General features: G+C 47.2%; 1 protein-coding gene across 1 annotated transcript in view; it reads left to right on the top strand.

Moving 5' to 3' along the window:
• LMCD1 (LIM and cysteine rich domains 1) overlaps window positions 1–26815 on the top strand; it is a 61397-nt gene extending 34582 nt beyond the window's left edge. The window contains exons 3-6 of the mRNA XM_077116679.1: window positions 64–319; window positions 9013–9345; window positions 24606–24821; window positions 26545–26815. Coding sequence (XP_076972794.1) covers window positions 64–319; window positions 9013–9345; window positions 24606–24821; window positions 26545–26703 — 964 coding nt within the window. The 3' untranslated portion in view covers window positions 26704–26815. The remainder of the gene's footprint in view (window positions 1–63; window positions 320–9012; window positions 9346–24605; window positions 24822–26544) is intronic.
• Window positions 26816–27797: the final 982 nt, after the last annotated feature.

The following is a 27797-nucleotide window of genomic DNA, read 5'->3' as shown; positions in this document are numbered from 1 at the left end:
CTGGCTAGAGGCTCTGCCTCCGTTTTCCAGAAGTTGATTTCATTTATCCTGCCCCTCCCCCAGGAAAATATGCAAGTCCTGCAAATGCAGCCAGGAGGATCACTGCCTGAGCTCCGACCTGGATGACGATCGAAAAATTGGCCGCCTGCTGATGGACTCCAAGTATTCCACTCTCACAGCCCGGGTGAAAGGTGGGGATGGCATCCGGATTTACAAGAGGAACCGAATGATAATGACCAACCCCATTGCCACCGGGAAAGACCCCACCTTTGACACGATCACCTATGAGTGGGCTCCCCCAGGAGTCACCCAGAAACTGGTAAGACAGCTTGCAGCCAACCCAGCGGGGGTTGTCCTGCCTTTGTAAATAGTGTCATGGCGAGGGTTGAATTTGGAAGATCAGGTAGGAAGAGGGCAAGGTTACAGATATAGTAGGAAGGGCTCTGGTTTGAGTGCTTCTTGAAGGGCAGACTGGCTGGACCTCAGTTTTCCTTATCCATGAAATGGGCAGGGAGTCACCCATTTATATGAACTATAAACTCTTAAGGGCCCTTCCAGACCTAATAGAGGGTCATTCGGGTCCTCTTTGAGCTTCCCACTTCTGAACAGGGAATGATTTATTATTTGAAATTCTCAGCATGCTTCTCTCCAACTGGGAGATGCTCATTTCCCCACAAAGTGACCTGAGTTGGGCCTTTGGGAGAGCAGAGAAACAGTCCTCTCTGAAATCTCCTTGGCTCTGAAAGAAGAACCTAACTCGTCTTTCATACCCTGGGGAAGAGGTAAATGGTTTGAGAGCCCCAAGGAGAATGGCAAGGACACAGGCTCAGAAGGAGCAAGTGACTCACACAGGGTTATCAAGTTGGTGGCAGATTCTGAAATTGAAACCACCTCTTCTGCACCCTGCTTCAGTGCTATCTGCATAACCAGCTGATGCTGTGTGTCTCCTGAATACCTATTTCCAGTTTTTCTCCCATTGTCCAAAGTGCACTGTGGCCAGGCTTCTGCACCAGCTGAGACCAGAAGTGCTCCCTGATGGACTGAATGGGGGGCATGTGCTGCCCCAGTAGCTGCCTTTCATGTGGAGGCCTCCATGTGCTTCTTTTCCTTCCTTTGCCAGGTGGGGGTTCAGGTGCCCGGGAGCCCTTCTGAGACCATCCCCCAGAATATATGGAACATCCTTTCTCCTCTGAGTGACTTGAGGCCATATCCCCTGGTGGATAGGAGCACAGAATCTGGAGTCAGACCCCCTGGGTTCAGATCCCACCTCTGCCTCTGTATTAGCAAAAATCTTGGGAATAACCCTGAGCAGCCCTTAGCAAGGTGCTGGGCACAGTGTGTGATGCAAACTCATGAGGTCAGTGCAAAATTCCTGCTCTGGCAAGAACAGGGGAAATGGATGGAGATTCACTGGTCTTCAGCTTAGCCCCGAGAAGAGTGTTTATTGTCAAGAGCACCATTTTCTGTGGGACTAGGAGACAGGAGGCCTGGTTTGTGGCCCAAACTCCAACACTACAGACTGGCATTAACGTTGGGTGATGATGTGATCATTTGACCAGAACAGTCAACTCTGTGTCACAGAGTAAGTTTCAGCCATCCCCCATTTCCTTTTCAACAAAGTCCCTATTTGAGCGATGTGTTCACCGCTTCCTACTGTAAGTTCCATAACATCGGAGCAAAAGCTTGTGCCACTTTGGCTGCTCAATCTCATCCAGTCTTGGCCTCTATGAAGGGGGACCAGAGGGATCCCCCACCTTCTCTTTTGCTGCTTTCAACCCCCCAAGTGGTTGAGTCAACTTCACCTTCCCTAGGTGGTCTGGTCCCTCCCTGCTGCCCCCACTGCTTCTCCATTCAACCAGTATCCTCTCCAGCTCTGAACATCTTCTGCCCTTTCTGGCCTCAGGCCACTCTCAGGCCTCGAATGCCCATCACCCCTTGGCCAATGCCTGTTCATTTATCAAGTCCTTATAACTGGTCCCTCCCCTGTGAAATCTTTCTCTGTTCCTCCAGGGAATGGATTCTTCTCCACATCTCCTACTTGCCCTCTTCTTCTCACATTTTGTAGAAATGCATCTGTTCACTGGCCCTTTGGCTGCCGGGCTATGAGGGGGCTGGTGCTGTGCCATTTTAATTTCCCCCTTCCCAGATGTTCCCAGGCTCTGCCCCAGACGTGGGAGGACACCATGCACTTAGTAGGTGCGTAGGAGAGCACCATGTACTTAGTAGGTGCACAGGAAATGCCTTGTCAGATTCTCAGGCTGATGGATGAAACAATTGCTCCTTCTAGAAGGCTTTAGCATAAATTAACAGAACTAACAGTCACTTGGTTCCCTTCTGCTAGGATTGAGATGCTTAGAAAGAAATACGAGCAAGGGGCAGAAGGTGGATATCGGACAACAGATAAACATTCACGGCTGAGTCCATTGGTTTGCATGCAGGACTGTAGGAACCCTACCTAAAAGGGGGAGCAGATCAGTCCTTCTCCCTCTTCTGCCCACTGGAATGCCGTGGAAGCTGTAAAAAGTCCTGATGCCCTGGCCTTGCCGCAACCTTTCAATCAGAACCCCTAGATTCTAGAATCAGAATCGCCAGACATGAGCATTTTAGGAAAACTCTCCAGGTAACTCCATATACAGCCATGTTTAAGAACTGGTAGGCCAAACCAGTGGTCCTCAGTTCTCAGTGTGTATGTATATTATCAGGGGATCTTGTTAAAATGCATCTTGGAGGTTTGGGGCAAGTCCTGAGAATCTGCTGGTCCCCAGACCACACTCTGAGTAGCAAGGGACATGGATGATTCTGTAAGTCAGTGACATACAAGAAGCTCTCCAATTTTAGAGATCCAAGCCAAGCATGTAATTAATTGTCTACTGGAGCCTTTGGAGTACTCTATGATCTGATCCCTGCTCCCTTGTCCACCCCTGGCTCCTGCTTCTTCTCCTTCACTCAGTACCTTACAGCCCACTGACCTTTCTCCTCCCAATTCTGGAACACACCAAGCTCTTGCCGTGCTCAGATTCCTTGGTCTTCTCTCTTCTTGAAACTCCCTTTCCCTGCTCTTCACAAGTCTGGGTCCTTCTGACATTCAAGTCTCAGACATGCTTTCCCGGATGACCCAATCTGCAGCACATGCCCACCCCCACCACACGTTTTTGTCCATCTCAGTTCTTGTTTGTATCTTTCAAAACTTAATTATTGCAAGTTGCTATTATTTCATGCACCTCTCTACTTAGTTATTGTTTTTACCCCGGAGTGAAGCAGGGCTCATGAGGACAGTCTGTCTTGTGCACCTGTCTGTCCCCAGCAGCGAGCATGGTGCAGGGTCCACAGTTAGGCTTGTAAATGTTGGTGGTGTCTCACCCTCCAGGCCAGTGACATTCAAAGTGAGTCTGTATACTAGAACCACTCCACAAAGTCTTTACAGAAACTGAGAGTAAATGTTGAGAGGACTTCAAAGCAGTATGACATCTAAGCATGTGATCAGAGAACAGACTTCCCACTGGACAGAGTTCATTTGTAGTTTGACTCACGTGGATTTCACTTGTGGCATGAACTACATGCTAATCACATGACATTAGAGCATTAGATGATTCTGCAAAAGGTAGGGACCAAAAAACAAACCAGAAAATCCTGATCTTTCACCAGAGAGAGTTTAAGAAGCACAGCTCTAAGCTGGCATTTGAGAAAAATCCTCTTCTAGATAAAATGAAAGAGAGGCAAGGGTTTTTTTTAAGCTGTACTTTTTAAAAAGCAGAAAGGGCATTTTAAAAGAGCACTTCAGAGTTCACAAGCTCACCATAATTGCTGATAAATTAGAACACAGTCTCCCACTGAGCCCTTAGCAGTCCTCAGAATCCTTCTCAACAGAGAGTTCCAGGCAGCTCTATTAACTGGGGTTAACATGTCAGATGAGGCCCACTCACTGTCCTCATCTGGCAGCTGGAGAAAAATCAGAAAGAGCAGAATCAGATTCCAGATACTCCTTCCAGTGTCCAACTCAGGAAACATGCACACCTTCCATTCCACTTTTCTTTCTGCACTTCTGATTTCTCTCCTGATAATGTCAAGTTCCAGGAACCTCTCCATTCAGAATGTTCAAGCCAGGCATTTGATGTTCAAAAGCATCAACTAAGTCAGAAAAGTCCTTATAAAAAGTTAGAGCCTGAACCAATCTTTCCAGCTGGTCTGAGAAAAGATCTTTTGCTAAAATGTCAGGAACATGACCTAAGTCAACTTTCTGGAGAGATATCTGGAAGATTCTCTTACAGGCTCAGAGCAGTAGCAGGCAGCTGACTCGGACCCAAACCTGTCTCCCCAAGTCAATGCCAAGCAATAGTGATTGCCTAGGGTGCCGGGTGGAGGGGTTCTGAGACCATCATCCGTGCTCAGTGGGAATGAGCATGATGGTTGATTGACAGCATCTCCCAGGATGTATAAATAAGGATGGGGGAGAGTCACAGGCCAGCCAGGAAAAGCCAGTGACCACAGGGCCCATGTCCAGCGGCACGTGGATGCTGTGGATTTGGCAATGCAAAGGCAGGGAGCCGGCGCCCAGCTGGGGCTTTGAACTGCAACAGGAACACTGGGTCCCTGGGGAGGAAAACTCCCCGTCTCCAGGGCCCCAGCCAGGAACCAGTTAGCTGTTCAGGCAGGACACAGCCCCTCACGGCCAGAACAGAGTTGAGAAAGGACATGCTGAAGGCTGAATTAGCAAGCAGCTGGCTGGCTCCTCCAGACGGAGACACTCATAAGCTGAGAGGCTCCAGGATTTGTAACATGGCATGCATTTGTAAAGCTGGGCTAATTCCTTTCTGGGCAAACCAGAGCCACAGAGACATCTGTAATGAGGAACCCTGGCCCCAGGTTCTTGCATAGTCACCCTAAAGTGATGACAAAGGGGAACTCTTCCAGAGATCAGGGGCTGGTTTTCCTCTTTGCAAATCAGTGCATCTCCTAGAGGGGTTGGGAACAGGGTTTCTAGACCCAGCCACTGAGTTTAAGGCCTGTCTACCATATACTGGCTGTGTGACCTTGGGCAAGTTACTTACCCCATCTGTGCCTCAGTTTCCTGAGGGGTAAGATTAGTATCTTCCTCCCAGAGTTGCTGTGATAAGTATATGGGTTAAACGTATATAAAACCCTTAGAAGAGTACCTGGAACATAGTAATAAGCACTAGGCAAGTGTCAGCTAGTACTGTTAGTCCTTAAACCACTCAACCTGGGGGAGACAGCAGCCTTCACAAGGAGAAGCAGTTACTCTCCCATGAGCTGAACTGGCCTTGGGACTGTGGCTGCTGCAAAGCTTGGAGTTAGTAAAACTTTGGCCGTGCCTGGATGCCTACCCTGGCAGAGTGAGAAAAATTCTCGTTTCCACGTCTCCAAAATCCTCCCTTAGTTCCTGGGAGCAGGGCAGGCCCTGGACCAGAACTCGGAAGGGAGGGTTGTGGGCACTTGAGTCCTCAGGGCCCTGGCTCAGCCTGTTGGCTGTCAGGCTGCCCTCTGACATCAGATCCCCGTCCCCTCACCCACTGCCCCAAAAAGGCCCCAACTCTTGGATGTCCCACCTCAGACTCACCCGGGAATGTGGGACCTCCTAAGTCAGAATCCAAGGGTGGATCCTGGAATCTTTTTTCATGAAATCTCCAAGCGATTCTTATGCACACTTAAGCTTGAGACTGGGTTCTTTAGACAAGGCCATATGTGCTGGGGGCTGCCTGCAGTTTCATGTTGGCCCAGAGAAAACCTGCTGGGCACCCTGATTTTCCCAAGACAGGATCAGAAACGTGCCATTCTGGGACATTTAGTAGGTTGTGCAGTTCCTTCTGGCGTCTTGTTTTCCCTTGTGTTGGGTGGAGGCTCTGGGACCAGACAGAACCCATTTGCCTCCTTTGTCCTCTTTCTTGGGCTATAAAATCCCCCTCAGGCTATTGCCCCTCTTCTCCCATTAGTTGTGAGGATTGGGTGAGGTCATCGTGAACTTCTCATGGTAGACAAGACCCTGATGATGGTGTAATCTACCCCAGATGCACAGATGAGGAAACCAAAGCCCAGAGGGGTGAGGTACTTTCTCGGCATTACAGAGAGTCGCAGCAGAGCTGGACTCAGGACCCAGATTTCCAGACAGGCTGGGACTGTGTCCACCACTGCCGGCCATCTGCCCTGAAGAGCATTAAAGCTTGTGTGAATGTTCCAAAAGTAATGGGACCTGCCGTGAGGCCACAAGGCTGGGAAGGGACCTTCAGACAGGTGCCCTCACAATCTAGGCAGAGCCACCAGTGGGACGTCCACAGCTGCCCCAGGCACTCTTCAGTTAGGGTCCCACAGGAGCTCCAGGTCACCTGCCTCTCCCTTTTCTAACAACATCCGTATGTAGAATCTAGAGCAAGTGCCAGCCTCTAGACTAGGTCCCATGCCCCAGATTCATCACCCCAATTCCCTAAAATCAGACACGTGGGAATGTTCATTGTGAATTTCAATATGCATTTCCATGCTGATTTCCATAATTCCAGAGGGAGCCAAGCTTCTGGAGATAAAACTTGAGACAGGTGGGCTCTAAGCCTAAATGTGCCAGCAGCCACCTGGGCTGGAGCAGTCAAACTATGGCAGGGTGTGGGAGCTGTCAGGGTCGGGCATGGAAATGGAAAACAGCTGTCAGGAGCAGACAATGTGCATTCCTCAGTTTCTCACGTCACGGCCCTGACCTTTATCTCCCCCAAATCGTCCCATTTCTGGAACCCATCCACACGTAAGATTTCTGTTCACTTAAAAGAGGAAAGAAAGAGGCCTAATTGGAAAAGTTATCTGCATAGGTATTACTATTCAGACAATTACAAGTGATGTCAACGTAGAAATGTTCTTGATTTGAGCCCTTGTTGAGTCTCCTGTTTCTAAGGTGCCCCTGAATACTTTTAAATTAATAAACCATGAAATACCTTATAATGATTTGATTATGCTCTTCTAAGAAAAGCCATTTTAAACTAGATTGTGTTCTTTATTGGGAGTGCTGCCATGAGGTAAATGATGTAAAAATAACCCGTTTTGAAGGCAACAAAACCCATATTGCAAAATGGGCAAATGTAAAAATAAACATCTACTTAAATGGCATCACTGTCATCACGAAAGTGAATCTGTGATTCCAGCGTGGGGGAGAGTAAAAGCTCATTTAGCCCTCTCCCGGGTGTTCCCAAAATTCATGTTTCTTCCTTGAGAATCTTTGGTCCTGCAAAAGCCTGAAGAAGCTGAAGCATGTGGCGAGCCTTTCCTCGGGTGTCTCTCCCTGGATGCCTGAGAGTCACAGTTGTTTTCTCACTAGTTGCTTTCTGGCCAGCGTTCCATTGGAACAGGAATTCACGGGTGGTCCTGGATCCACCCTGTGGGATTCTTGTTAACAACACGGATTACTCTACCCCACAGCTCACCTACCGAATTGGAATCCTTGCGGGATCGGTGCCCAGAACCTACGTTTTTAGTCATTTTTCCACCTTATTTTTATTCATTGCCTCATTTGAGAATGTCTGCTTCGAAGTAGGTAGTTGGCAGGTGTGACAGCAGTCCCAGATTTTAAAACATAGAAAAGTCATAGAAAGGAAAGAGAAGGGAAGAGGGCTCCGTGGAGTGCTTATTGACTGCCACATGCTCTCTATCTGCTCCTTAATCCCACAGCACCCCGGGGGTGGGGTCTCCGCAGCACAGAGGGGACCACGTGTCCCTGGGCCCACGGCTGGCATGCAGCAGAGGTCAGCTCAGGACAGACCGACTCCAGGGCCCTCAGCCTTGCTACCAAAGTAGAAGGGACGTCACCTGCCCTCAAGAAATGGATGGCTAAATCGAACATGCAAGAAGTGATTAGGGAATAGAGAGTGGCTCGATCTTATGGTACTGCTTAAGGAGAGGAAAGATGAGAGAGAGCTTTTCCTTTCCTGGGAGGGTACTTCTATGAGGGAAGTTAGAAATGAGCACATCTGTTGTGGGGTCGGTAAGGAAAGGGTCCCATGGAGGCCACAGATTATATGAGGTCGGCTGGTTTGCATTACTTCTGTCATTATATTTCAAGATGTATTCATTGGCTACTGTCCAGCAAATGATACAAGAGAAGAGGCTTTAGGTAGCCACATTTCCTTGATGATAAGAGTTATACTTGTAATAGTAATTATTACCATTACTTGCAAAGCAGAGAACAAAGCAAAATGATCTTTATCAAATTCTGATGGAAAAGTCTAGCCCACGAGTAGGGTTTTTCTCTTTCCAATGCCATCCGAAAATGAAAGCAGCAGTGGTCTTTGGAGAATAAGTAATAAAATAAAAGTGTTGTCAACAAGCAGAAGTGTATCTCGTGGATGAACAGAGCTCACATCTACATATTCAAACAAATGTCGCTCTTGCATGAGTCAAAATTGTCCTCTCTCCCACGGTCATTAAAAAACCCACAGGACAGAGAATAGTTCTAAAAGGCAGTTCATCCACACATGCATGGGAAATGATATCAATACATGTTTTAATAAATATAGTTAGGAAAGTTTCTGGAAGGGCAGACTGAAAGTTATCAACAAGCTGCTACCGTGGGGCCAGGAGAGGATTTTCAATTGCTTTTTAAATCGAAGTATAATATCCATGCAGGAAAGCGCAGGTGTCCTGTGTGTACAGCTGGGTGGATTTTTACCTAAGAACTAGCACCAGGATCACGGTGCAGAACATTTCCAACCCACACGGGGTAGAGGATGCCTATTTTCCCTTTACATTCTCTCTCTAGTCTGCATTTTCTTATTTGCTTTTGTATTTTGGAGGGATAAAAACATTGCTTCAAATTAAAAAAAAAAAAAAAGGCTGCATTTCTTTCAGTTGGTTGGTAATGTTAGGGGGAAAAAAAGACTTTATTTTCGGTGTGAGCTGGATTCTGCCCTAGTTTTCTGCTCTGCTGCAGGCCCCACTCAACAGGTAGAGGTGCGGAGGGGTGAGGTGGAGGGGTCCCTAGAGCTGCGCCCTCACTGCCTTCTGCCCTCTGTCTCCTCCCAGGGCCTGCAGTACATGGAGCTCATCCCGAAGGAGAAGCAGCCAGTGTCCGGCACTGAGGGCGCCTACTACCGCCGGCGCCAGCTTCTGCACCAGCTCCCCAGCTATGACCAGGACCCCTCCCGCTGCCGCGGACTTGTGGAAAGCGAGTTGAAGCTGATGGAAGAATTTGTCAAGCGATATAAGAGCGAGGCGCTGGGCGTCGGAGAAGTGGCCCTCCCGGGGCAGGGCGGCCTGCCCAAGGAGGACGGGAAGCAGCCGGAGAAGCCCGCAGAGCCCGTGGCCCCCACCGCCAATGGCAGCCTCGGCGACCCGTCCAGCAAAGAGGTGGAATACGTAAGTCTCTCCCAGTGGAAGGGTCCGCCGGGTCCCAGTGGAAGGGTCAGGGGTTCGCTTATGCTTTCGTGCGTTCACCAGACACGCGTGGCTCACTTTCCCTGTGCCAGGAACTGTCCGGATGGAAATAAGTCTAGGTCAGTGCTCTGGAAAGGACCAAGAGGTCACAGCTTGGAGAACGTGCCTGCAGCCTTGCTTGGGGAGCGAGGGAAGGCTTCCAGGAGGGGGTAAGACACAGGCTGAACGCTGGAGAAGATCCAGGAGCTATCTGGGCTTTTAAGGGAATGATATGTGCCCCCTTAAAGAGATGAACAGGTGCAAAATCTGCCATGGGTTAGAGTATGGTGCAGTGGCAGGATCGGAAGAAGTCCCTGTGAGACTCAGGTATGGTGTGTTGAGGGAAGGGGGCCACGAGGCTGGCAAGTTCAGGAGGCGTGAGCTCCCCAAGAACCCATGCCTTCCACTTGTTCATCGGGCAGACACTGATTAGCTGTGTTATATGCCAAGCTCCAGGGTTTCAAACAAGCAGAAGGCTCTTTGGGCCCCATATTCAAGGATGTCATGGAGTTTGGCCCTTATTCTAAGTACCCCAGAGCCATGGCAGGCTTTCTATCCCAGGCCCACCATCCAAGCGTTGCTTTCTAAAGTACCCTGAGTAAGTACATGGGCTGTTGGGCAGTGAGCCACTGGAGGCAATCTTGGATTTGAGAATTGAAAGCCCTAAGGTTGGTTTGCCTTAAATTACACTCCAAGAGGCAAGAGGAATAGCTTGAGACCAGTAGCACATGGCGCTGGTGGCCACGAGGGTTTGTAGCTCCCAGCCATCTTTCTACCTTTTGCCACCTCTGCCCCACTTCCCATCATCCAAGGGTCTCATTGGCCTCCATTTGGCATTTGGAGACAAAGACCCCAATATGTGGGGTCCTCAAGCCCTTGTCTTCCTGGGGACAGGTGCCCGTCCCTGTGTGAGCCAGACACCCAAGCCCAGTGATGCTTCTACCACATTCAGAGAGCTCTGGGCTCTTCGCCTCCTGGAGTGACTTGAAACATGTTTCCCTCACATCTTGTTGACATTTTAATCCAGGCCTGCCACCCAGCTACCTACTGTCTCACCCCATTTAATCTGAGAACTCTAAGTCAAAAGAACAGAATGGATTGTCTCTACCACACACTTGGCAATGATGTTTAAAAGACCCATTTCTCAGGAAGAATATGCATCCTAGGGACTATAACAGAATAGATCCAGTTTCCCTGTTTCATAAGTTGGTCTCCTCATCCTGCTCTGCTCTGTATCCACTCTCAAAGAACTGTCTATCCTTAAATCATAAATGCTGTTTAGTCTCAAGTCAAAAGAAGCCTCTTTACGTTGTGGTGACATTTGTGAAAGTCCCTGTTTTCACTGCCATCCCCAAGGGCGGATGTGCTGAGCTGAAGAACATGTTTTATCCTTTACTGAACCCCAAATGTTTTTTCAGTGTGGAACTGGGGCAAAGGCAGCTTGGGATCCTGGGTCCTTGCCTACATTCAACTTTAAGAAACATTTCTGGCGTTTTGAAAGCATTTAAACAATTCAAGACCGTAAGGGGCAAGTTCAAGGGCAGAGAATGAGGGAGGGAGCCTGAAGAAAGCTTATGTAGGTTAGTCTGGGAAAGGCAGACTTCTTCCTTGCCCTAATCACAGTTTTAATTCAATAGCTAATTATGTCACAGTGGTTTAATGTCCATCACCTCCTCTGGATGCTGAGGTCTCACCGTGTGCATCTCTGTATCCGCAGCATGTGGCATATATAGTAGGTCCTTAATAAATATATGACATACAAATGAATTAACAGATGAATGAATAAATGTTTGACCTAAATTGTACCTTGAAAATGGGAACAATTTGGATGGACATTTTACCTGGGAAGATGTGAACTTCCATTTCCACAGCTAGACCCTTGTTCTATTCCAAGCTTTGTGTTCATCTTTCCCCAGTCTTTGTTTAATTCACACATTTGCCTGGTGGAGTGAATTTCACCAACCCCATTTTACAGGTGAGAAGTCTGAAATTCAGAGAGGTTAGGTGATTTTTCCAAGGCCCCACAGCTTCGAAGGGGGCAGAGCTGGGATGAGGGTTCAGGCTTGCTGACTGCAAGGTCAGCGTTATCTCCACTACGTGCTGCTGGTTTACTGAACCTGTTCATTATTTTTTCCAGAAATAAGTTGTCTTATTTAACTTTCTGTTTATCCCGTCGGAGCAGGGAAATGAATCCTTATAGGGAAAAGCAGCTAGATAGCCCCAACGGGCCCAAACTGTGTGCCGCCAGCCGCCCAACCTTAGCGTGGACATGGGCTCTGCACCCTGAGATGCAGCCTTACCCCAGTGAGCCACGTCACATGCTCATGTGTGCCCGGGCTCTCCCTGCTCTCCTGCTTCTCCTGAAGGGACAGCATAGAACCCACATTCACCAGCACCGGGCAGGAAGCCTGATTTTTACTCCCATGCTGAAGAGCAGTGAACCTGGTTAGCAGAAGTCCTAACATTCAGCCTGAGAACCCAGGTGTGTGCAGGCAAATATGGGATTTGGCCTGAAATCCCAAATCTGAACAGGGATTAAGGAGACAAATGGAAGGCAAAGAGAGGGACACATCAAAAAAAAATTATACAGGAACTATATTAATCACGCATGACGATATCTTCATCATAATGACCATTTGTGTTATCATCAGCAGCTACAGTGCGGAAAGTATTGCTCTGAAGCAAGGGCAATACTAAGCTCTATCGTACCTTATTTAAAGCTCACGGCAACTGTATGGAAGCAAACAGGATGTAGCTCCCCAGGCTGCTGAGATTCAAAACTGGGATTTGAAGTAACATCTGTCGGGCTCCAAAGTCCGTGTTATTTCCTGTGTCCCAAAGCTTGTTCTTGGGAAAGTAAATCAATATTATGCCATTAAAAAAGAGTTATGAGGTCATGTAAATTTGGAAGACATGAGGGTGAATCAAATTAAATAGAGTTTTTAATAGCAGTACTTCTCAAAGCCTTTAGTGGGCTAACTCTCCTGAAAGACTTGACGTGGAGGTGGCTGGGTAGGGTTTCCCACTCTGTCGGTAGTGGAGCAGGGCCCAAGAATCTGCATTTCTAAAGCATTCCCGGGTGATGCTAATATAGTTCTGGGGACTCATTTGAGAACCAAATGTTCTCAAATTATTTTATAAATAAGCTCAGCAAAAATGATATCACCAGTAGGGTATATAGTGAGTGTCTAACCAGTGATGTCATGGGCAGTTTTCTGGATTTATCTGGCCTCTTGGCTTTGTGTAAGGGCAAAGGGCAGGGAGCTGTCTATCTCCAAGGAGCCCAGCTTTGAGAATGGGGGAGGGTTCTGGGGACACAGGCACAGAACTGACACTATTTTATACCCCACTCCAGCATGCCCACCCTTAACTCGGAGGCCTGCAAGCCTCCAGTTTTTCTCTGAAGGCCATCTTCATGGCTAGGCAATCCTCTCCTGCACTCGCCTGGCTCCAGCCTGCTGCTGGGTCAACCTTGTCAGATGCTGGCCTTCCTCTGAGCCCTTGGGAGAGGCTCGGACGGGAGCCACCGCGGGGTCAGGTTGCCGCGGCCTCCAGCCCCAACCCTTCCACCAAAGCATCCCCAGAGGAAAGGGTTATTAAGCTCACAGGAGCAGCTATTGCCAAAGCCTTTTCCAAGCCTGCCTGTGTGAAATTCTGCCGAGGAGCTGAGCTTTGAGCCGAGCTGGAAGGCACAGAGACAGCCAGGTTGCAGGGAGCAGCAGTGCTGCCAGACCCTTCTCATTGAGGCAGCCCAGAAGCAGCCAGGTGTGTCCCCTTACACCGGCCCAAATACAGTTTGCCGATCTGCAGCGCCACCCCCAGCTCTCAAACCCAAGGCTTGGGACAGGCCCGACAGACAGGTGACCTAAAATTAGCTGTGGCCCATCTGTCTGCTTGAGAGGTGAACCCCGAGTTGAGGGGGTCCTTGCTCACCTCCCAGTTATTACCCTGAAGTTAGAAGGGGCAGGGACCCCATGAGAAATTGCCAACCATGCTTCCAGAAGTATTCCCTTAGCATGAGGAAATACCTCTACAGGAAAGTCCCAGGACATAATTCACCCACATAATGCCTTTTGCATCAGTGAAGCCAATTAGTAGAAAACAATCAGCCTCCCCCACTTTCTTTCACTTGCCTCTCTGTGTGTGTGCATGGGTGTGCATGCATGTGTGCATTTGTGGCAGGCTGGGTAGGGGTGGAGGGACACTGGCTAAGTCTGGAGAAGGGGACGAAGAAACTAACAGTCCCTGGAGAGCTGGCACTGAGCAACTCTCTTCACCTACCCAATCTCTGAATCCTTGAAACAGCCAGCGAGAAGGTTGGTGGTCTTATACCCATTTTACAGATGCGAAGCCCAAGGCTCAGAGAGGGTAACTGGCTTGCGGGTGAGTGCTGGGACAGGGACTCAACCCCAGGTCTGTCTCCTTCATCAGCAGGCAGGAGTCTGAACAGTCCTGGGATGGAGCCGGACAAGGGACCCAGAACCAGGGCGGGTATTGGTGTGTCTGACTGTGGCGGGGGGTGGGGGGGAGCCAACTGTTGGCAGAAACCCACAGTCCCAGCCCAGGGAGGAATTGGCAGACTTCTTATGTGCATGCCAGAAACAACAGAAGGACTTTTCTGCCCCGGCCCCATCCACTAGCTGTGGGTTCCTGTGGGTCTCGGGAGCTCCAGAGTTCCATGGAGGGGTGTGCGGGAAAACCCCAGCAGTCTGGACCATTTCACACCAGCCCGACTGAGACCCTACATCCACTTTCCAAGACACTGTTCCCCCTTCTCCCTCCTGGGTGGATCTGCTGGGTGCCTGCACCACAGGCAACAACTCTGATTGGTAACAGCTCCCCCAAACCATTTCCCTGCATTTACAGAGCTTACTGGATATTTTCTCGGAAATTAACCATACAGCTTTCCCGAGCATGGTCATTTTGCCCAGGAATTTCCGCCCTTCTCCACACCCCAAACGTGTAACTAAAGAAAGGGAGAAAAAGCCAAAACATAGGGTTTAATATATTCTCCACTCTTTGGTATTAATTATTCCCACCAGGAGCCTCCCCTGCCTCGCTTGCCCCGTGCTCACACCACCCCCTTCTTCAGCCAGGCAGTTGCACCCAAAAAGAGACCAGAAGGAAGAGAACAATTGAGAGAAGTGGAGACATTCCTTTCAGTCATGAAGTTTGGGTAAATGCCCCAGATTGCCCAGTGGGACTCAGGGAGCACAATCTGGCTCCCCTGTCCCCCTTTCCCCGCAACAATGTGCGGAGGGGGACAGGGAGGCCTGGGTCCCCACCCTCAGCCAAGGCCTGCCTTTCGGATGGAAACTTGCAGCAGCTGGCAGGCTCAGCCTGACTCCAGTCCCAGTGAGGTACATATTTGCGGCCAGGGGCGTCCAAGTCTTGCTCTGAGCGGAAGGCTGGCTTGTGGGCTCAGCAGGCTGGCTTCCCTTACTGCCCCTTCGCTGGGAATTTGAAACCACCGCCCACCCCCGTGGGCTCTGACTGGGCAGGAGGCCAAGAGAGTGAAGGACCCAGAAGCAAACCCGCTGTCACCTTCTTTCTGGGGCCCCTGCCCCAAGGAATCCCGTCTGCCCACTCTCCTGCCTGCTCAGTCATTCATGGGGAGGAGCCTGGAAAGCAGCCCTGCCAGATCACCGTGGTTACCAACCTCTTTGCATCTGCCCCTGACCCTGACCCCTTCCTTATGGTGGACACATTTTAATGCTATTACAGGAGTTTTGGGTTTTTTTTTTCCTCCAAAGAAAATTACCTTTACCCCACTTTTTATACTGTAAATACTTTTGCATGTTGGCACATCATCTTTGTGTGTCTCCGGGTGGGTTGGAGAGGCTGCATAGTTTCCCATTGACTGGAACAGGGGTTGGCAAACTTTTTGTCAAGGGTAGACTATGAAAGTTTTATGCTTTGTGGGACAGACAGTCCCTGTCACAACCACTCATCTCTACTGCTGGAGCACAAAAGCAACCATAGAGATACCTAAACAGATTAGCCTTAGCATACTGTGTTCTGCTGAAGATTTATTTACAGAAACAAGTAGCTGAATTTGGTCCATGGGCTGTAGTTTGCCAAATCCCTGGACTTGAAAGGCCATTAAAAAGCGCTTTTTATCAATTATTTTAGTTTTATCCAGTTTTATTTTGCTATTATAGGTTAAGCGATGGTGATAATGGTGACAATGATGTCCTCATCTTCTGTCATTCATTCATCACCTAAATTGTGCCAGGAACTGAGGGGTTTTTTTTGAGCATGTTATTTCATTTAAACCTGAAGTTTATGTAAGTTTTGCTTAGCAAAGTAAAACTGTTTTCAAATTTCAGGCCACAATCCATTAGTGGGTAGTAAAACTGATTTAGCAAATTACAACTAGAATTTTTTTCTTTTTTTAATGAAAAAGAGTGCTTCCAGGGTAAGACTTTTTCTTGGAAACTTTGTTTCAGGAGTGTGTGTCTGTGTGTGTGTAGTGTGCTAGATCAGGACATAAAGTACTTTCTGCTACGGATCACAGGCAAAAAATGAGAGAGTTGGGCAAATTTTCTCATCTCCTAGCTGCCAAGTGCATATCTCAAACCTAGAACCCCAGGTCTGCCTCGCCCCAAACTCCATGCAACTCCAGATCATAGAAACTCCCGCTTCCTGAGCTTCCAGCAGCTCCAGGCTCCATGCAAGGCAGTTGAGGTGAAAATGACCACAGCTTTTTCCTACCCAGCATGTAGACCTTTTTGCGGAGCCAGCCCTGTTCCCTGTGCTTATCACAGCTGGGTCTGAGAATACCCCACACTGAAGCTCTCCCTTAGAAGTGTACCTCCTATGAGGCCTTCCTCGTTTTATTTCCCACTTTCTCCAAATAGCGAGTGTGGGAGATTTACTTAGAAATGCCTCGTATTTTACTTTGTGTGGCCGAGAGCCCCCTATTTTATTTAACGTGCCCCAAGAAGAGACATAAGGTGGGGTTATTGGTGAAAGCATTTTCCACGGACCTGGGCCTATCACATGTTACAGATGGGGAAACTGAGGCTCATAGAGGTCTTGCCCAGTGACACAGCCATGTTGCTAACCTCCTTCCAAAGCCCGTGTCCCTGAATGCTGCACACCCAGTCTGCCCGCTGGTACCATAAGAAATCTCAGTAAGACTAGAGAAGGGGGGCAGCAGAGCACAAGAATGCTAAGGACGCCAGAAATGAAGCTAGGCCAGAAAAGAACAAGAAATACGCTGGGATACATGAGGTTGCAAAGCAAAGAGGGTGAATAATCACCATAAGAGGAAATGGGGAGATGCTGTTTGTAAATTGTGGAGTATTTGTGTTGGAAAGAAACCAGTATCTGAATTCAAGGCCCTTGTGTTAATAATATTTACTGTAGTGTTCTAGTGAGATTTTCACAAGGCACTCTGGGTTTAGACTAGGTAGGCTTTGGATAAGAGCCTTCCAGAATAAAACTGCATGACTGGGAAAGAACTGGCACCGCTGACAGAGAGACGACTGCTAGTTTGGAGGGTTCTCTGTGTGTGCTGATCCTTGTCTGAAGTCTGGCTCAGCTTGGTCCTTAGAGACAGCTCTTTGGGCTTGTAACTCTGACCACTGGCCTTAACCTACTATTGCCTGCCTGAAACACTCTGTGCTTTGGTTATTTCCATTTCGTAAGTCTTCATCATTCTTTGCATCCACTTTCCATGTTCTGTTATCTAATGCTGCATGTATTAGCTAGGGTTCTCTAGAGAAACAGAATCAGCAGGAGATATCTGTAAATATAAAATTTATAAAAGTATCTCACAAAACCGTGGGGATGTAAGAGTCCAAGGTCTGTAGGGCAGACTGCGAGCTGGCAACTCCAGTGAAGGTCCTCCGTGATCTCTCAGGAGAGGCTGGCTGGGCAACCATGGGGATGGAAGAGTGACTGTCTCTTCTGAACCCTCCAGAAAAGCCTTCCAGGGATTAGATTAAGCATCACTCATTGCAGAAGACACTCCCCTTAGCTGAAATGCAATCAGCTGTAGATGCAGCCAGCATGGTCGTGATTTAAGTTCATGAAATGTCCTCACAGCAACAGACAGACCAGCGCTTGCCCAACCAGACAGCCAGGCACCACCACCTGGCCAAGTTAACATGTGAACCTGACTATCACACTGCATATCAAACCACCCCAAAGCTTAGTGGCTTCAAACATGGATTTTGCTCATGAATCAGCCTTTTGGGCAGGGCCCAGTGTGAACTCCCAGTCTCTGTTCCACCTGGCATCATCCAGTGGGTGGGATCCCCCAGGAGATGTCCCTCTCTGCCTCAGGATAGTAGTAGGGCTTCCTCCGTGTCAACGCAGGGCTCCCAAGATGTGTGGACTGACTGAGAGCCCTGTGGAAGCTGCATGGACTTTTACGACCTACCCTAGGGTGACAAAGCATCACTTCCACCCCATTCTGCTCTACAGAAGTGAGTCGCTGAGGCCCAACCATAGCCAAAAGAAGGGACTCAGACTTCGGCTTGGTGGGAGAGTGTCCAAGAATCTGCCAACGTGGCTCAAACCCACACGGCTGAGGGACTCTGAACCCAGTGAGGTCTTAGCTTTTGAGACAACTGAATCAAAAATGTTCTTCAGCTTTCTTAAAGCGTTTCCAATGGCAAAGGCCCAAAGCACAGAACTTTCAAACCCTCTGGTTCAGACCCTTTTAATTGAGACTTTCTCACATTCGAACAGGGGACAGGGAAAACTTCACTGACGCAGGACAAAACCTCATTTGTTACACCTCTTCTCTGCCAAGGGGAAAATAGTCTGGGAATCAGGTTACATGGTGAATGTTGGAAAGACTTTCATCCACAAGCTCTGGTTTGAAATCATTGAAAACCAGCTGATATGTGATGATAAACTCTTTTTTCTCTGTGTCTTTTGAAGTAGTCCCAAAGAACTTATACCTGACCATCGTAACGGGGAAAATAAGCTGAGAATGGCCACATTGCGCTTTCTAAAAAATAGCATAGAATTTGAGCATTTCAGGAATTTAAGTTAGCTTTTGCTGTGACTGAACCAAACTGGGGCTGTCATTTTTGCTGAGCTCACGTGGAAGGTCGATTTTAATATTGTTGGATCAGTCCAGGTTCTCTAGAGAAACAGAACCAACAGAATACATGTGTGTGTAAGAGATTTATTATAAGGAATTGGCTGATGCAGTTGTGAGTGCTGGAAAGTCTAAGATCCATAGGCAGGCCAACAGTCTGGAATTTCTAGGAAGAATGATGTTGGAGTCTTGAGTCTAAAATCCATAGGGGAAGCCAGCAGGCTGGAAACTCAGAGAGGAGTAGAGGGTATGGTCTTGAGGCGAGGATATTTTTCTTTCTCTGTAACCTTCACTTATTTGCTTTTCAGGCCTCCAGTTATTAGATGAGGCCCACCTACGTTATTGAAGGTCATTTCCTTCAAGTCAAGGGATTTCAGATGCTAATCCCACTACGGAATTCACAGCAAACTCTAGGCTAGTGTTTGACCAAGCAACTGGGCACCATAACCTAGACAAGCTGACACATGAAATCAACCATCTCAGGTGTTCTCAAGTGTGGTCCCCTGGCCACAGCAGCATTCCCTGGGAATTTGAAAATTCTGGTGCCTGACTCCAGACCCGGCAAAATTAGAGACTCTGGGTTAGAGATACAGCGATCTGTTTGAACAAGCCCTCTGGGGGTTATAAGGCATATTCAAGTCTGAGAAACACTATTTTGGGGGGATAGATTTAGAAAGGAGAAGAGTAGGCCCACCAAGCTAGCGTCTAATTGTAGCATTGTGAGGGGTGGTGAGAGATGAATGGACAGAGTCACACAACTTCGTTCTCTGGCCTTGCACAGATGGAGAGAACTAAGATGGGAAAAAAACACAAGTTAGTCAGTGGGAAGAATCATCCCCAGCTAACGGACCTGTTTTTAACCATGGTCTCTATGGTATCAAGGACAGGAAACCCAGGCATCCAAATCAGAATCAAGCCCTGGCTTCAGCATGTCTTCATCATCTTGGAAAAGTGGTTTAACTCCTCTGAGCTTTGAGTTTCTCATCTCTAAGCAAGGCTGGGGAAAAGGTAACAGATTTTAGTTCATCACTATTGAACGCTGTTATTAGATCATTAATCCCATTATCTCATTTAATCCAGGCAGACCCTATGGAGCTGTTACTAGTATTCCCGTTTGACAAGTGAAGAAACTGAGGCATAGAGAGATTAGGTAACTTGCCCAAGGTCATACAGCTATGAACCAAGCAATCTGACTGGCGAGTGCCCCTCTTTCTCTTTTTCTACCTAATATTTTCCCTTTTAACCACATTCAAATATATAATTCAGTGCTGTTTATTTCATTCACAATGTTATGCTGCTATCACCACCATCTATTACCAAAACTTTTCCATCATCCCAAATAGACACTCTGTCCACTTTAAGCCTTTACTCCCTCTTCCCTGCCCTCTCTCCATTCCCTGGTAACCTGTATTGTAGTGTCAGACCCTATCAGTTTGCCTATTCTGATTATTTAATCTCAGTGAAGTCATAGAATAGTTGTCTTCTATATCTGGCTGATTTCATTCAGCATAAGGTCTTCAGGGTTCATCCTTGTTGTCGCATGTATCAGAACTTCATTCCTTCTCATGGCTGAATAATGGTCCATCATATAGAGAGAGCAGGATCCCTGTTTAATCATCCACTGCAGTTTAGAAATAATATCTCAGTACCAAAGACTGTGGTAGAATACATTTGCCCAGAGAAAGGCTTGTCAGAATTCAGGCTGTTGGTTTCCAGCCTGTCCCTGGTGGCCGAGGGTCCCCCACCCTCCATCTCCAGCCCACCAAGCTGGACGACAGACCCAGGACGCCCTCAGAGACACCATCATCTGAGACAACATGGGAGGAGGCATGGAAAATAGCTCAGAGGCAAGAAGAGAAAATTGGTTCCTGATACATGTCAACAGGGCTTATCATGCAGACATCTTGTTCCCGTAAAATGGCGGTGACATTGGTTGCTTAAAGGGGCTGGCTACTGGTGGTAACAGGGTCAAGAGCCAAGGAGGCTAGGGAGGAAGCAAGGGGAGGGACACTCCTCTGAGAGGCATTTGATAAATGAGAAGGTTGAGACTAACATCTGGGAGCACAGAGCACTATACACTGCTGCCACAGCCAGCCACCTACAGGACAAATCAGGACATAGTACTGCATGCCTCAAGAACCAGTCATAGCTCCCCATTGTCCCCAAGTCACACCCCAGAGCCTGGATTCAAAGCCTCCCATTATTATCCCCAATTGCCTTTCTGGTATCATGCCCCTCTACTTCCTTCCATACATCGTGGGCTGCCAGCCAGTACGCCCCATCCAAATCTCAGGGCATTGATATCACTCTCCCTTTCCCTACTTCCATATTAAGTAACATCTGGAAATTTGTTGCTGAGGGTCCCACTGCCTTCATGGTGATATCCATCTAGGTGTAGTTGGGTTGGCTGAGAGCAAGTTCTTTCTGAGTGGGAGGAAAAGGACTGGAAATTTCATTCCACGTAACCCAGGACCTAGACAGACTGAGAACTCGCTTTATGCTCAGATGGCCCTTGCCAAATAGTTAGCAGTTCCCAGCACTGCTGAACAGTTGGTAAGAATAAATGGAGGTTGATGCATCACTTATTTCAGGTCTGGACCCTTTGATGAGTTCCAGGCAGCTGGGGACTCTTACGTGAAGAGGAATAAGGTTTTCATTTTGCTGAAGGCTTCACCCCATTCGTTCATGGGCATCCCTGAGACCACAAGTCTAACACGTTTTGAGGAACATTATTAGGCAGTCAGGATCCAATTCAAAATATACTCAATTAACCAAACACAGTTCTTATCAGGACATTCATTTGACAGCTACCATGCTTAGGAACTGCTATCAGTGCATGGACAGTCTTTGTCATTTGGTTTTCCTTCCCCATTTTTCACCATTTCAGTTCTTATGTAAGTATTCTAAGTGTTCAGACTCTTAGCACATACCTCCCCAACTTTTCATGGCCAAACACGTATTTTTATTTTAGCAGACATATAGATGGTGCTTAGTAAGTTTAGAGCAGTCATCTAAACCTAAGTCATCTAAAAGGGTCAGCAAACTTTTTCTGTAAAGGGCTAGATGGTAAATATTTTAGGCTTTGTGGTCAAGAGCCAGAATCAATAATACCTTGTAGATACTTTAAATAAAGAGAAAGAAAATCAATTTTTACAAAATTTGGATGAAATTGAAAATATAATAATAATCAAGCACAGTTTTTTTTTTCTAACATAGGTTTATTAATGAGAAAAAAAATGGATTTATTTGGGAGGAGAGAACATTTCACTTAATTGGGGTACAAATGTAAATCCAGCTTCTGGCACATAAAAACAGGCAGCAACCGGATTTGGTGCAGGGGCTGGAGTTTGCTGACACCTGCTCTAAAGGCCAGGTGACATAATAGAACCCTTTTATGGCTTTGGAGTTGGGCTTGGCCCATGTGCAACTTCTAGCTTTGTCTCTTATCAGGTGTGCATTATTGAGCAAATCTGTAACTCTCTCTGAACCTCAGTTTTCTCATCTCTAGAAGGGGAAATAATGATTTTCTTAGAAGGGGAAATAACTCTTTAGGGTTTCTACAAGGGATTTTAGTGACTTCAAAGTCTTGAGCACAGTGCTGGACATGGAAATGACCGTGAGGACACAACAGCCATCTTCATCACCGTCATCGTCATCAGGGCTTTGAGCTGTAACATGGCTCAAAGGATTTTCTAGATTGAGAATGTTAAGGTCCCATTCTTTAGAGGAGGCACATAGCCACTTCCCTGTGTTGGGTGAATAGTTGAACGAATGAATGAATGAACACTGAGCAACTCTCTCTGCTCCTGGGGAAAGAGCAGAGGAGCAAAATCTTGAAATCTCTCAGCCCACTCCTCCCAAGAAGTCTCACCCTCCCCATGAAGTCATTATGAGAACTGAAGCTAAAGAGCAGCATGAGTTGAACTCCACCTTTGCCCATGGTTCCTGAGCCAGCAGTGTAGATGCTACGGGTAGGAAAAGGGAGATAAAGAAGACCCTTATGGAAAGAGGAGCCAAGGGCTGGCTTCCTTCATGGCCGGGAGGTCCTCCAGGGAATCCATTCTCATTTCGGAGCCACTGGGCATGCCTTTCTCTGGGCCGTGCCAGAATGCGTTCTCCTGGGAGCCCTCCTAACCCTCTGACTTCATCTCTCCCCCAGTCCCTGCTCAATTCCCATAGGAAGCCACAGAGTCAAGGGCTGAAGTTTCAATCCCAGCTCTGCTTCTTGGCTGTGCTCTTAGAGCAAGCAATTCCATCTCACTAAACCTCATTTTCGTCTTCCGTAAAATGGGTACATTTTAAACCTGGGTCCATGCATTGCCTACTCAGAAGAAGCTGTGAAGATCGAATAGGAATGCGGCTGACTCCTAACCCCCCAGGACTCACAGAGGCCTCTCCTGAGCCCCCGCTAAAGTAGCCCCTGCCACCCATCTACCCCCAAGTCTCTCACCTCTCCAACTATTACCCTGTTATTTTTTCATAGTATTCATCAGACTCTGTACTAATCTTCTTATGGATTTCCTTTCTGCCATCTCACGTCTCATCTCCGAGGGCTCCGATCTTACCTTTCTCCTCCACTGCTGTATCTCCAGCATCTAGCACAAGGCCTGGCACACGATAGGTCCTCAGTGAGCATTAGACGAAAACTCCCACGGCCTGTACACAGAACTCTTCCTGCCTGGCTCTCTGCAGCACTAAACCTGTCCGAGGTATGGTCAGGTGCCTCATCTGCTTGTGTCTCTTCCTCCTTCATCTGTCACCTCCCTAGGTTGGAAACATGAGGTTGGAGGACAGACGCCTCCGAATAGCCATTGTGCATCCACCAAGTGCCGGACAACTGAGGGGGTGTATACTGAGGCTAGTCTTGATAGGATGCGATGAGAATGGCCCTTTACCTCCTGTCATCTTCCCAAGAATACATAACTTCAGTCTAATATGAGGAAAACAGCAGATAAATTCCACGTGAGGGACATTCTGCAAAATGCCTCACCACTAATCCTCAGAACTGTTAAGGTCATCCAGACAAGGACAGTCTGAGAAACTGTCACAGTTAGGACAAGCCCAAAGAGACTTGACCACTAAATGTAATATGGCATCCAGGATGGGAAACTGCGAGAGAAGAAGACATTAAATAGAACCTAAGGAAATCTGAGTAAAGTATGGACTTAACAACATATCAATATTGTGATAAATTAATTGTGACAAATGTACCATGTTAATGTAAAATGTGAATAATAGGGGAAATTGGGTGGGTGGTATATGAGAACTCTCTATATCTTTGCAAGTTTTCTATAAGTCTTAAACTATACAAAAATTAAACGTTTATTAAAAAATAATCATTTATGCGCTAAAGAGCCATTCAAAGTGCAGGATGGGTCGACAGGTTTTAATTTTAATGTAATCAAGTATGAAAGGTTCATCAATGCAGATTCAAATTCCATATTGCAACTAACTTTTAAGAAACTACCACTTATCAAATTGTGATGAGTATCAAAGGATAGCCACAATTATCTGGAAAGACTATTGGAATAACCCTCTTTTGCTCACATTTCTAATTTCTTATCAGGTGAAGCCAGATATGTTCATGCAAGAAATAATGAATGTAAAAGTAGACATGAGAACCCAGCGATCCTCTCTTAAGCCCCTATTAAGGAGATTTGCTAAAATGCAATGCAATGCCACTCTTCTTACTACATATATTTTGGGGGGGAAATAATTTTTTTTAATAACAGATATTTATGTTAACATATTATAGGTTTATTATTGTCATTTTAAAATGAACTAAAATATTTGCAATTTTTCTCAGTTGTCATTTCTACTGATATCAATAGATATTACCCATATAAACAAAAACTCTCTGGGGTTCTCCATAACTTTTAAGAGTTCAAAGGGTCCTGAGACCAAAAAAAAAAAAAAAGATTGAGAATCACCAAGTTAAATAAATACTTGGCTTAATCCTCACAACCACCTAGTGACCTATTAGGCAGGCAATAATATCCCACTTTGCAGATGAAAAAAAGAACAACAACCGAGGAACAGAGAGGTATAGCCCCTGCCCAGGAATTAAAGGGGCTGAGAATGGATTCTAAACTAGGTCATTAAGCCCCCCTCCCTTGTATCTTTGGGTCTTCCCCCTCCTTTCCAGGTCTGCGAGCTCTGCAAGGGCGTGGCCCCCGCGGACAGCCCGGTGGTCTACTCAGACCGGGCGGGTTACAGCAAGCAGTGGCATCCGGCCTGCTTCGTGTGCGCCAAGTGCTCCGAGCCGCTGGTGGACCTCATCTACTTCTGGAAGGACGGCGCGCCCTGGTGCGGCCGCCACTACTGCGAGAGCCTGCGGCCCAGGTGCTTGGGCTGCGACGAGGTAAGGGCGGAGGGAGCGGGGGCGCGGGGGACGCGGGGGAGCGGAGCCGCGGGGATGCCTTGCTGCTTGCGTGGCTTGCTCATGCGTCGTGCAGGTTGGGAAACTGAGGCCCAGGCCTAGCTTCGCTCTCTAAGCCTCCGTTTTCTCCTCTGCAAAGTGGGAGACTGCTTTTCATTCCCAGCCCTGGGATTGCTGGGAGGAGTCCTGTGCTTGTCCCGCTGCCCCTAGTTTAGTAATCAAGCCCTGAACCAGCTATTGCCAGGTTCAAACCCCGCCTCTGCGTTCACCATGTGCCTTCAGTCGGGTGCCTTGGTTTTCTTTCCTATCTAATGGGACTGTGATTAGTACCATCCTAAGGAGTTGCTATGAGATAAAGTAGAGGACGCATGAAAACGCTTGGCACAGTGAATTATTGTCACCACTGTTAGTCTTATGACATGTGATATGATGTGAGTATAACTCTAACATCATAATACAACGTAATATAATACTCTGTAATAGCAAGAGATGTTAAGGAAAGCATTCAACTTCCCGATAGGAGCTTGGACGAGAGGAACTCTAAGGTATATTAATAATGTCAATAATAATTATGATAATTATTGTCTGCATCCTTTTGGGGACAGTGCATTCACTACCTTCATCATTGGTAAAATGTCTTTTCATTATGTGCCAAAACCTGTCTCCTCTCATCTTTTATGTATTGGTTTCCAAATGAAGTTAAGGAACCACAATCCTTACCCGATATCTGTGTTAGGAAGCAATATTAAAAAGGAAGGGGTCTTTTAAAAGGACTGTCAGCAGGCCTGCCCCAGTCTCCCTCCTGTGAGGACAACAATGTCTTCTATAGACTACACGCACACACACACACTCTGCAGTGTTAGAGTAAGCTAGAGTAAACAAAACTCCACCCTTTATTACAAGCTTACAGTGGGTCAGTGCTTTGCAACATGCTTTACCTTCATTATGCTATCTAAACATCATAAAAATCCTTTAGGGGGAGACTACCATTATCCCCAGCTTATATTTGAGAACTGTGCAGCTCAGAATGGCCAATGATAATAATACAGCACTGACTTCGTGTTAGTGGCCATTTCAAGCTTTTCGGATGTATTAGCTTATTTAGTATTCCTAAAACTACAGGATTGGTAATATTTGCATCCCGATTTTATAGATGTGGAAACTGAGACACAGGGAGATTAAGTAATTTACCCAAGGTCATGAAGCTAATAAGTGTCTAAGTAAAAACTCATACTCAGTTCCTGTTTGGCTCCAAAATCAGAAGGCACGCCAAACCAGCGTGCTGTAACGCTCTTTCTGAGCCATATATATATATATAGTCTAAAGTGTCACTTTATTTCAAGCCCCAGGGACTTGCTCTTGATGACAAACCATTGGTGGCACCTCAAACTTAGCTGTAATTAGGTTATTTATCCCTGGGTGTGTACTGCCATCTCAGAACACAACTGGGCTTTGGATTTGGCTCAGAGAATCAGAGATACCAGATCAATAAAAATCTGCTCATGGCAGAGATGTTTTTTTTTTCTGCCTGAGAAGCTAAGATATATCCACCTTCCCCAAATTTATGTCATATTTCTCCACTGGGGCATTTAGAAGCCAAAACGAGAATGAAGTGGCTGAAGCGCCATCCCACAACTTGTGCTTGGTACATTCTCCCTACATAGGGACAAAACCGAGTCACACATTTCTTCTGTTCCTCTCCCAGATAATATTCTCCGAGGACTACCAGCGGGTGGAAGGCCTGGCCTGGCACCGAAAGCACTTCGTCTGCGAGGGCTGTGAGCAGCCACTGACTGGCCGTGCATACATCGTCACCAAGGATCAGCTCCTCTGCCCAACTTGCAGCAAAACCAAACACTCCTGAAAGGCTGCCCCCCACCCCCCAGCAGGAGTCCACAGGAGCCCACCAAGAATGAGAGCCGCTGTGTGCTGAGTTCATCCTGAGGTTCCGATGCCACAGCCAGCAAGCAACATAAACATTGTTTTTTTTTCCAGTGGGAATATATATATATATAAATTTTTAGGTTGGGTGGTGGTGGATTCTTGAGGGTCTATAGTTTCAAAGCCAGAAACATTCTGAGCAGTCTGCAGATGGAGTTATTTCTGTTTCTGCTGATGTTTTCCCAGCTACAACCAACTAAAGGCACAAAGTGGCATCCCGCAAGGCATCTGTCTGTAGAAGGAGTTTCCCAGAATGCAATTCTGAGTGATCAAATCACGTAGCTCTAGGATGTGTGTGCGTTTTCCATGAACGTGGGAGCTCCTCCAGGAGCAGGCTGGGAGCCCAGTTAGCAATTATTCTCTCCTTTTCCAGTGGAATTTGAATTTAAAAAAAAAAACAACTTTTTTTGGCATGATCAACATTTCAATAAAAGTTTTATGAATTCCACAGATAGTCTTTTCTAGTTATTTACATCGTGGCAGTGATGCTACAGGATCTGTTTGACTCCATGCTCTGAATACTGGTGCTGGCAGAAAATACTGTAAAGGCTAAAGAGCTTCTTCCTCAATCATGTCTCATCAGACTTCTTTTGGGTGCAGGTCCTCAGTGCAAATCTCCCACCCCCCGGTCTCAGGACTACCCCCACCCCCACACACATACCCAGGCCACTCTTGGAAACATGATCATCACTTGAGCTTATGGTTTCAGGGTGGAACAAAAAGTGGCCTCCTGAGGAGAGCTGAGCTGCTTTTTATCCAGGAACTTGACTCAAATGCTGTCACTACCCAGGCAGGGAGAGTGTTGAGGACCAACCGAACAGGTCACCCAAGCCCCACGGAGAAGGCAGCCTGTGGTTCCAAGTTCACCCCAGCAGGTGCCACGTGAGACATGTGGCCAATGTGGGCAGATCTTGAGAAATACGAGTCTTTCTATGAGAACTCTTCCAATTTTTAACTGTTGCCAACTGAACATTGAATAAACCAAATTAACAGATTCTCTGGGCCAGATATGATCCC

The sequence above is a fragment of the Tamandua tetradactyla genome, chromosome 9 (assembly GCF_023851605.1).
Source record: "Tamandua tetradactyla isolate mTamTet1 chromosome 9, mTamTet1.pri, whole genome shotgun sequence".
NCBI classification, from domain to species: Eukaryota; Metazoa; Chordata; class Mammalia; order Pilosa; family Myrmecophagidae; genus Tamandua; species Tamandua tetradactyla.
The sequence above is the reverse complement of the archived record's forward strand: the minus strand, read 5'-3'. Positions and strand labels throughout refer to the sequence as shown.